We start from the raw sequence: 10,788 nt of genomic DNA, 5'->3' as shown, positions 1-10,788 counted from the left end.
ACAACTCTTTTACACTCATAGTTAAGAATAAGACATATAATTTGAGTATTTTATTTTAGCTAAATTATTATAGAAAAGCTTGAACTATTTTTTAACTAGACACTGACAAGAATTGAGACGGGTTGCTTTTAAAATGCACACAGGCTTATGTTACAACTAACGAATAAATAAATAAATTAACATTTTACCTTTTCAAAAGTAGATATCTATTTATGCAAACGTTTTTTAACGTTGGCAATTTTTAAAGGTAATAAATTAACCATTTCACGGCATACTCCAATTTCGGCTTGCAAAGCTTTAGATGCTTCCTCGAGTTTAGCGCATTCGTCGGTAAATATTTTATAATACTTAAGGCTGTTGGAGAGATTCTCCAATTGTAAATTCTGGTCGGGGGTAATAATTTTATAGTGCAGTCTTCCCAAATGGAAGTGAGCATAGAGGAGAGTACGTTGTTCCTCCACATCGATGTTAGTCTTAAGGCTACCATCCTTATCAGTGTAAGAATTAATAAAGCTTTTGAAGTTCTGTATGGCCTGATGGCATACTTGATTGATTTTGTGCAGTTCCTGTGGATTTGCAGTACGATTGGCTTTGAAACAGTCCAGTTTTATATCCAAAATAGCACAATAGGCGAGACCAGCACCATACCAACATTCGCGACAAATAGCCATATAAAATACTGGATTCAACAGCTCCAATAGTTCTTCATAATATTTAGCTCTGCGCTTTTGCATTTTCGATTGATTGACAGGATCTTCTTCGAAGAAAGCAATATGCAAATAAAGTTCAGCATAATCCTTAATAATTTTAGCATATTCACTAGCTTCATTTTCCGGGGTATAATACTCTTTGGCCATATCTAACCATTTGGTTACAAAATGATAGACTTCTTTGGCGTCGTCAAAAGTTAAACAATAATCACAGCTAATACGTTTCTCGTACGTATCGAGGGACATATTGGGAAATAGATAAGAATTGGAGTCTATTTTTAGACGTTTGGCATCTTTAAAGAAATTACGACTATTAGATTTCTTAAAATTGCTTATGTTCTGTTTTATAAACTTACCTTCTGCTAATTTTTCATCATCATCGTTAAATAAACGATCCTTGGAAGCTGATAATAGACCTAAACCATATTTGGCCCAACAGCGAGCAATATCTGCGTAACGATGTTTGAAGGTCTCTTGAATATCTTGTTTTTGTTTGTCCGTAAGATCGGGTGGCGTTAACATTTTTTCCTCATGTTCGGCCATTACCAAAGTGGCTGCCGCCAAATGATGACGTGCCTGCTTGAACATGTTTTGTCCTATAAAGTATTGCGATAGTGTAGCAGAGTTTAAGGCAAAATCAATGGCCTCATATGATTTTGCTTCTACTTGTCTTCTCAAAGTTAGATGACAATATTGAGCAGATTTTTCCAACTCTCCCAGGTGACCATAAACCTGAGCCATATAAAAAGTACATAAAGTGTAGAGACTTTCCAACTCCTTAGGACCTTTGCCCTCTTCAATTTCCTCTTCAGTACCAAATATATCGGTAATAGCTAAAGCATTCTTGGAAGATGACTTGAAATCTTTGTAGGCCTTTTCGCTGTCAATTAAATATTCATGAGCTTTTTTATATTCGGAACGATTGGCATAGACAATGCCTAATTCGTTCATAGCTCCCACATAAGGTATAACTGCAATTGGTTCCAATTTCCTCTCCTTAACTAAATCTAAACATTCCTTTAAATAATTTTCTCCAGTCGAAGCTTCCTCACAGAAAACATAAATGCGTCCCAGATCACGACAAACAAAGGCCTGTATAATTTGATAGGTGAAATCATCTACTCCATTGTCAGCCTCTTCCGCTTGTACGGAAATCAAAGAGTTCTTAAGATTTTCCTTCATTTGCAATAGCAAATCCCTGGCCTCGTAATGTGATCGATATGGGTCTGTGGGCGGGTCATTTTTACTTTCCTCATTGACCAATTTGACCGCCTTTTCGTACACTTCCTTGTAATCACTCAATATTTCCTTGGGTATCACCATATTGCTTTTAGTACTTTCTCGTTTCTATTATTAGTTTCCCTTATGATTCAATTTGAATATTAAAATTTACGTAAATTTTCTATATGTATCACTTTGGTAGCGTGTTTTTCTTCACTTCAATAATTCCGGAAAATTTAATATCGCTATGACTAAACAGCTGACTAGAGTCCTGCGCTTACACTTTAACAACGGCTGATATTAAAAATGTCTGTAACGGCTTAAGTAAGCCGTCAATGTTTTCAGTTGTCTTTAATATAATATTTCAAAAATGTTTTATGTTATGAAACAAAACGTTTTTATTTCTATGAGATTTCAATAAATGTCGTATTTATTCATAGGTGATTTGACATTCTGAAAACTCAAAGGCATCTTTATGCTATGCTCTTCTTACAAGTTATATATATTTTACAATATTATGTCATATTGCGCCATCTATGTTTAATTGAAAACATCATTATTGAATATAGCTGAGACATAACTCACACACTGCCTCATAGGTAACACCTCTGGCGGTGGTTAACCTCATTAATTTTTCGACAAATTATGGCAGATAATTATTTTATAACTGTTATACAAAAAATCCCTTAAATATAACACAAATTTTAAACAATAACCATTTGCAACAATATTACCATGTCTTGGCAACAACCACTTGTTGTCCATAAACATTTTATATAAACAAATGTTGCCGTAATGTATCACAACTTTGAAAAACGAGACTCGAGAGCATAATTATTACTCTCGGTAACAATTAGCAAAAAATGCCGGTTTTATTTGTTTTACTTTTATAAAGAGAGAGAGAGAGTGAGAGTTTTATCACTCATTCACTCATTTCAAGAAACAAGGGTAAAGCGCATCTTTGCAACATATTATTTACTCAGTAGTGCGCTAATATTTGTGCAGATTAGTAAATATTGGCCAATTCTTATAAGATAAAGGGGCGAGAAAAAAATCAAATCAAGAAAAAAATTCCTTTGATGTCATCAACAAATTTACGTCATCGTTTCAACGACTTTAAGCAAGAAAGCAATAATCTCAAAACAAAAACAACTTAATTAAAAAACGAAAAATTTTAAAAAATATCGCAACTCATAAAACGGAAATTCAACTCTTTCTTAGTCTTGGCAGTCTTCTTGGTTTTTTATTTCTATTATTAAAATAGAGAAGACAAAAAAAAGCAAAACTAAATCAGTTCATAAAAATTTCGTGGTGGCCAAGTGTAAATGGGAAAATTTTCATAAAGTTCTCAGTGATATTTGAAAACTTGAACGTTAAACTTGGTTGCGTTTTAAAATTATTCTAAAACATTATAAATAATTGTAAATTATTAAAAAACAGTGTAGTAATAAATTTAACACAAATAAATAAATCGAAATATGTATTTGCATTGAAAGTTACATACCGCAATACGGGTCAATTAAGTCAATTGTAAATGATAGAATAAAAGCAAATTAACGAAAGAAATTTTAATTTGTGTAGAAAAAAATGAAATAAACCCCTCAAAGTCAGTGTTTTCTATAAAAAAGTGTAAACGTGTGTGTGAATTCAATTGCCTTGGCACGAAATTTATAAAAGAAAATTTAAATTTTTATATCAAGTGTTAAATTATTTTCCAAATAAATAAAAAATATAAAATTTTATATATATTAAAGCATAAAAAATTTTAAATTTAAATTCAACCTAAATTCCACAAAATAACCATTTGAACTTTAGCACTTTTTCCTGTTTGTGGAGGTCTGTCTGTCTGTCTGTCTGTCTGTCTGTCTGTCTCGCTTTCCTTTTCGTTGCTGACACTCTCAACATTTATTATTGTCCATCATTTTAAGCACATCACTTATTATGAAACTAATTGGATTATTACTAAATTTGGCTGTCATAACAGGTAAGTGCAATTTATTTATGATATTTATGTTGTTGTTTTTTGTTTCCAATTCATCTATTTTCAATACAAAATTGTTTGAAAATTCCCTACTATAAGTATAATAAGTAATGTGTATGGTTTGGTCTAAAAAAATTTAATACTGAATTAAATTTAGTTTTAATCGTTTCTAAAGCCCACATTGTTTTTAGTTCAGTGAACTTTTTACTTGTTTGGCAATTTTATGATTCCGCGCATAATTTTTTTTAAATATGGAACATGCCGAAATTACATCACCCTTTACATTTTTCAATTTTGTATATTAAAATAAATTAATATTTTACGCCTATAAAGTGGTATTGAATTTGCATAAATATGAGTATTTGTAAAATAATTATGTTCCATTTATAGGATACTATATGTAAGTATGTGGAAATTATTACATTCGTAATATTATTATTAAAAATATCGAGCAAAATAAAGTTATATTGTTATACCATCGATTAAATGGAAAAATTTTGGATAATCGTACAAAAATGTATTTTTCTGAAAAAAGAAATCGCACAAAAGAGAATTTAGACGGCAAAAAGTAGCAACGCAGTAAAATCTATTGATTTTGCATTATAATCCCATAAATAGCTTAAGAATCAAAACAACAAATTAAATTTTAACAAGTATGAAAGCCAGTAAGATGAAAAACTATTTCTAAAGCAGGCTTTATATTGGGCTAACACTAGATATGTACATTAGGGTGGTCCCGTTTGTATGGAGAAAAAAGGGTGTCGATGATCCCGACTAAAATTAAAGTTTAATTGATTACAAGATAGTATTTCTTAAAATTTTTGTGCTGGGGTCAATATTTGGCGAGCTGGATCAAGGGATAAAAATGTCCTTTCCTTTTTATACCCTACACCACTATAGTGTGGAGGGTATTATACATTTGTGCTGATATAACATACACAAATATTGGTCCAATACCCACCTTAAAGTATACCGATCGATTCAGAATCATTTTTTGAGTCGATTAAGACATGTCCGTCCGTCCGTCTGTGCGGCTGGCTGTCCATGTAAACCTTGTGCGCAAGGTACAGGCCGCAATTTTCAAGATAATTTGATGAAATTTGGACCAAGCATGGGCACAAGGACGAAGCCTATTGAAAATGGTTGAAACCGGTCCATTATTTCACCTAGCCCCCATACAACCGTACCTCCCGATTTGTACTTTTTATGCCATAATTGCGTCAAATATTCTACTATCTCTCTAAAAATTGGCACAAATAAGTTTTATATAAGTATAAATGACACTGCAGATTTTCGGCCCTTATTTGACCCTAGCCCCCATACAGACCCCCCTTCAAAAAATGTTTTAAACGTCTAAAAATGGCTTGTAACCATTTATATCGCAATGAAACTCAACAAAACAAACTGTTATTTTAAAATATATCCTTTTCCCAAATTTACCGAGGACCGGCCCATATTTGACCTATATAAAGCCTCATTTAGAAATTTTAGTTTTTTTTATCAATAAATTGCTTAAATATTTTTGAATTATGGTAATATTCAACATAAAAGTTTTTTTATAAAAAATAAAATTTTAAAAATATACTCATGGTGTAGGGTATTATGTGGTCGGCCATGCCCGACTATACTTTCCTACTTGTTTAAAAATGTCCGGGTTTTATGATTTTTTTCATATTTCATAAGGAAAGATATCATAAGAGAGGTCCTTGAGAGACGCTTTCAATCGCATATCTGAAATTTTTGTATAACAGTAAAAATAATTGAAATTTTCTAATTTTTTATAAAATTTTCACATTTTTTACATTTTAACATAGATTTATTTAAATAATTTGTTGAAATTAATACACAATAATAATCAAATGAATGTCGAGTGTTTTACGTGAGTACCTGATGCCCTACCCCACGGTGGTTTTTCATTCACTGGGTACACTTGAAAACGGTCTACCATCGCCCCTGAATCCTTCAATAAAGAACTCAGGTGATAATTTTTGTACATGGATTTGACCGGTCCATGTACAAGCGCTTTGCTGAAGTACTCGATCTATCCAAACTTTGACCATTGGATGGACTCTGTTGATTCGGTAACAGCACCAAGAGACGTAACCGGTGGACGAAGTACGAATCCATCAAATAAGTCGAGGAATTTGTTCTTACTCACAGGGACACACTGTGGTAATTCTGATATAAACCTGATTCATCTATCATCATACTACCCAGCACATATCTCATTCATACGACACATTCATGAGAGATAAACATACGACACATTCTTTATAGGCAGACAGGTAGGGTGAGGCCCGCCGTACCTCTCGTTCATGCCGTGCCATATACAATTAATACCAACTCATTTCCAACGCTTAGTCCCACAGTCTCTCCTCTGTGGGGTATCTGTTGTTTCGGCAATAGCACCGAACTTATCCCGAAATATTGACTTTACCTTACATCAGTTTTTTAACCGCACACATACTCTTCCCCCACAGTCACTACGTGGATCCCGAAGGAACCTCAGCCAACTGACCAGCCAGCACATAGTCCTGCCACCCGTAATACCCGATTATGCGGTGATCTGCTCTGACCTTTTTAGTCTCGGCCAGACTAGAAGTATTGACCACCTCTTTATTCCCCGGGATTGCAGTAACACCAAGGTGGAGGCATCACCAAGGTAACATGCCCCCGGGGGGACACAATAATAATCAATAAAATCTACACAAACGGTTTTTTAGAGTTTAATATATTAAAATAAAATTCAAAACATAACGAATTTTGAAAAACAGAAAAAATTATTTCGGTGAATTAATTGAAATTTATTATTATTTATGAGTGACTGATAATTGCACAGCCTAAACGGCTTAACCTAGAATCGTAATATTTTGTTCATAGCGAATTTCCATAAATTCCTGCTTAGTATTTTTGGAAATTTGATGTTTATTGAAACAGATAGCTAAAGGTGTTTGATACTTTTTCGAAATTCGGTTCTTTTTTAGTAGAAAACGAGTAACAACTGATATTTTGATATTTGTTACATATGAGAGATGCTACGCAAATAATAGCAAGTTTGTCAATTTTCCCGAAAGTTCATTAAGATTTGAATGTTTACCAGATGCACGAAATTTTGAATTTAATTGGAAGGTATGGAAGGTATGATGAAACCAATTGAAAGTTCGCCCGTTATTCTCTAAATGTTCACACGAATGTCAAAGATCTTCATGTAAAATTTGAAGTTTCTAGTTCTTTTAGTTTTAAGATATAAAAATTTCTCTATTTAATAAAAATAATAAACCAAATTTTGTATTTAATTCAAACACCCCATTGAAAGTCCGCCTATTATTAAATGTTCAGATGAATGTCAAATTTCTTAATGTACAATTTGAAGATTCTAGCTCTAACAGTTTCTCAGATATACGAATTTTTCTATTTAATTCATATGGGAGATCCACGCCCCTCCAGATAAAGCTCCGCCCTTTTTTGTCCAATACATTCTGATGATCTTAAAAAATTAGAAGAATCTAGTTCATTTGGTTTCCCAAAGAAACATAATTTAGTATTTAATACTTATGGGAGGTGCTAAAACCCCATTGAAAGTCCGCCCGTTGTCTCAAAATGTTCATATGAATATGTAGAATTTTAAAATTCTAGCTCTATAGTTTCTCAGATATACAAATCTTTCTATTTATACCCTACACCACTATAGTGGGGAGGGTATTATACGTTTGTGCTGATGTTTGTAACATACAAAAATATTGGTCCAATACCCACCTTAAAGTATACCGATCGATTCAGAATCATTTTTTGAGTCGGTTAAGACATGTCCGTCCGTCTGTCCGGCTGGCTGGCTGGCTGTCCATGTAAACCTTGTGCGCAAGGTACAGGCCGCAATTTTCAAGATAATTTGATGAAATTTGGACCAAGCATGTTTTTTGGCACAAGGACGAAGCCTATTGAAAATGGTTGAAATCGTTTATTGAATCCATTATTTCACCTAGCCCCCATACAACCGTACCTCCCGATTTGTACTTTTTATGCCATAATTGCGTCAAATATTCTACTATCTCTCTAAAAATTGGCACAAATAAGTTTTATATAAGTATAAATGATACTGAAGATTTTCGTAAGGATCGGCCTATATTTGACCCTAGCCCCCATACAAACCCCCCTTCAAAAAATGACTTAAACGTCTAAAATTGACTTGTAACCATTTGTATCGCAATGAAACTCAACAAAACTAACTGTTATTTAGAAATATATCCTTTTCCCAAATTTACCGAGGATCGGCCCATATTTGAACTATATAAAGCCTCATTTAGAAATTTTAGTTTTTTTTTATCAATAAATGGCTTAAATATTTTGGAATTATGGTAATATTCAACATAAAAGTTTCTTTACAAAAAATAAAAATTTTATAAAAGTAAAAATTTTAAAAATATACTCATGGTGTAGGGTATCATATGGTCGGCCATGCCCAACTATACTTTCCTTCTTGTTTATTTATATGGAGGCTCCAAGACCTTTTTTACGAAATGTTCAGATAAATATTAAAGTTATACGTGCAAAATTTAGTTCTATTAGTTTTCCATATAAAATAATTTTTGTAATTAATTCGCATGGGAGGTACTGCCCCCTCATAGGTAAAAAACAGCTTTTATCTTTCTCTCTCACTCTCTCTCCGATTTGTGGCTACTATTGAGCTATAACTATCTTGCCGTGATCTCCATGGGTAAGATGAAATACCGAAATTCATGGTGGATATACAAATGAATCATTTAGTTAAAATTAAAATTGCCATATTTTCACAACAAAATGGTAATACACGAATTTATTTTTCTAATTAAAATTAACTAAACATAGTTGTAGGTATGTGCACTTAGAAAAATTTTATTTGAAAAATTGGTAATTTTAGTAAAAGGAGGTAAGGGGGTAAAAGGTCATATGGCGACTATAGTCGGGCAACGGCAACGCTGAGTTGAACATACTGAACATTGAGTCTCATGTATATCGTGCGTTGCAAGAAGTAATTACTTGGTATGTTCTGTCTTCTAGTATAAAGTGCAAATGTCTAGTTATCATTGTGCTCTCGGAGTGTTTATTAAGGCTTGAGATCTTTGTGGATAGAATAAAGAAAATCTACAGGTTGCTCAATCGATTACCTGAATTGCTGGAGTTTTTCACAAATCGTGCGTTGTTTTTTGTATGCTCTCTTGCTCTTGAGGAGCCTTGTTTTGCAATAGAATCCGCAATGGTATTATCAGGTGTACTTTAATAATGTGGACTTCCGTACAGTTCGATTGTGGAATGGCATTTGGGATCCAAGTTTGATGTTTTGTAATATGCAAATAAATAATTTTCATGGGAGCTATGAACTGACCACTTAACATACCACTTGTGGTGGCCCCTAGCCACCCGACTACCCAGGTGACCAACCATTTTAGCATGGGCTTGTCTTACGAGGAAGTCAATCGTCACTCTACACCCTACAAAGAGACAGTAAAGAGACGATTGCCACCGCTCTCGCTTACAAAGGGGACACTAAAGTGACGACTCTCGTTTACAAAGAGTTTATTTGTGACGAAAGTCCAAAATCATACGAATTGGAGTCAGACAGGTGGTAACATATTAATGAAACTAAAATTTAAAAATTTTAAGTGTCTACTCTCTAGAATACTATGGGACAATAATGTGACGATTTACCCGAAAGATATAAATATGAGTCAACCAGATGGTGGCATATTAGTAGAAAGAAATAATCATTTCTCCAAAAGATGGGTAAAATAAATACTTTCGGAAGTACAACAAAAAAAAAACAACTTTTAAGAGTATAAGTAATATCTAGGTTACTTGAGCACAGTAAAGAGACGACTGCTTCCGCTCCCGCTTGCAAAAGGGACACTAAAGTGACGACTGTCTTTCTTCTCGATTACAAAGGGTACATTCGTGACGATTGACCCGAAACATAGGAATTACGATCATCCAGGTGGTTAACTATTAGTGGAAATTACTGTATTTTTCGTACACATTGACTCTTTGTCGAACTGCTGGGGCGCTTAAGATACTCCGGGAAGGAAACTTACATGGGTTGGGAATATAAATAGTATATTGAACACGACGTAGAATCCTATTAATCAAACTTGAAATGAAGGTCTATAAAAAGATAAAATTCAACTTTCACATGAACAGAAATCCATATACATATGTGCATTGCACCCAAAAATTCAACCAATGGTTAGTTCATATCGATATAGGGTATAACATAGTCTATCTTTACCTTCATGTTTTCATATGTTGTTTTCTGAAATACTTATAACAAAGAAATTGTTCCCCTAAGCTGTAGGTCATCATTAAGGTCGCAGCAGATCAATTAAACCCAACTGCATATCTTGGTCTAGTTAAATTTGTTTAAATTTGCATTGCTCCTCTTCAAAGTGTCTCATGGTTATTGCTGTTGAGTAGCTGCTGTCTGTCTATTGGTGTAAACATGGTTCAAATTTTCCCATATTTCTATACAAACCAATATTTGTTTTGTTAGCTTGTTTTGTTTTCTAATAAAACACTTTGCCAGCAAAATATCGAGAGGAGTAGAAAAAGAAAATCGAACTATTGATTAAATTTGCTTTGCAAAGAATAAACACAAAAAATAAAAAAAAATAGATGCATAAAATAACAACAACTTTATGTATAAAATTTGCTTTCATACTTGTTGAAAATTACAGATTTGTAATTTAGTTTGTAATAAAATACTTGTTGCTTGATGAAAACGTTCATTTAGAAAAATTCATTAAATGTAAATTGTTCTTGCTTAGCTGTCTGTCTAAGTATCTCAATTATGCACAACAGGCTTTGAAAAACTCGTTGTTAATGAAATATTTCGCATTTAATTAATGG

At 33.1% G+C, this 10,788-nt stretch overlaps 2 protein-coding genes across 2 annotated transcripts in view; one reads left to right on the top strand and one right to left on the bottom strand.

Annotated features, from left to right (window-relative positions):
* Positions 1–21: 21 nt before the first annotated feature.
* Positions 22–2,184, bottom strand: LOC111679518 (KIF-binding protein). The gene is made up of 2 exons (XM_023441089.2): positions 1,067–2,184; positions 22–1,003 (listed from the first exon to the last, which is right to left on the bottom strand). The coding sequence occupies exons 1-2, from the start codon at positions 2,031–2,033 to the stop codon at positions 207–209; spliced, it is 1,764 nt and encodes a 587-aa protein (XP_023296857.2). The 5' UTR covers positions 2,034–2,184; the 3' UTR covers positions 22–206.
* Positions 2,185–2,926: 742 nt separating this feature from the next.
* The window catches only part of LOC111690808 (limbic system-associated membrane protein), a 388,549-nt gene continuing 380,687 nt past the window's right edge, over positions 2,927–10,788 (top strand). The window contains exon 1 of the mRNA XM_046953363.1: positions 2,927–3,915. Coding sequence (XP_046809319.1) covers positions 3,873–3,915 — 43 coding nt within the window. The 5' untranslated portion in view covers positions 2,927–3,872. The remainder of the gene's footprint in view (positions 3,916–10,788) is intronic.

Source organism: Lucilia cuprina, chromosome 2 (assembly GCF_022045245.1).
Source record: "Lucilia cuprina isolate Lc7/37 chromosome 2, ASM2204524v1, whole genome shotgun sequence".
NCBI lineage: Eukaryota > Metazoa > Arthropoda > Insecta > Diptera > Calliphoridae > Lucilia > Lucilia cuprina.
This window is presented reverse-complemented; position numbering and strand designations above follow the sequence as displayed.

Coding starts and splice junctions, on each gene's coding strand:
- LOC111679518 (XM_023441089.2), bottom strand. CDS start 2,033: ATGGTGATACCCAAGGAAATATTGAGTGATTACAAGGAAGTGTACGAA. Junction 1,004..1,066: donor TGATGAAAAATTAGCAGAAG/GTAAGTTTATAA, acceptor ATTTCTTTAAAG/ATGCCAAACGTCTAAAAATA.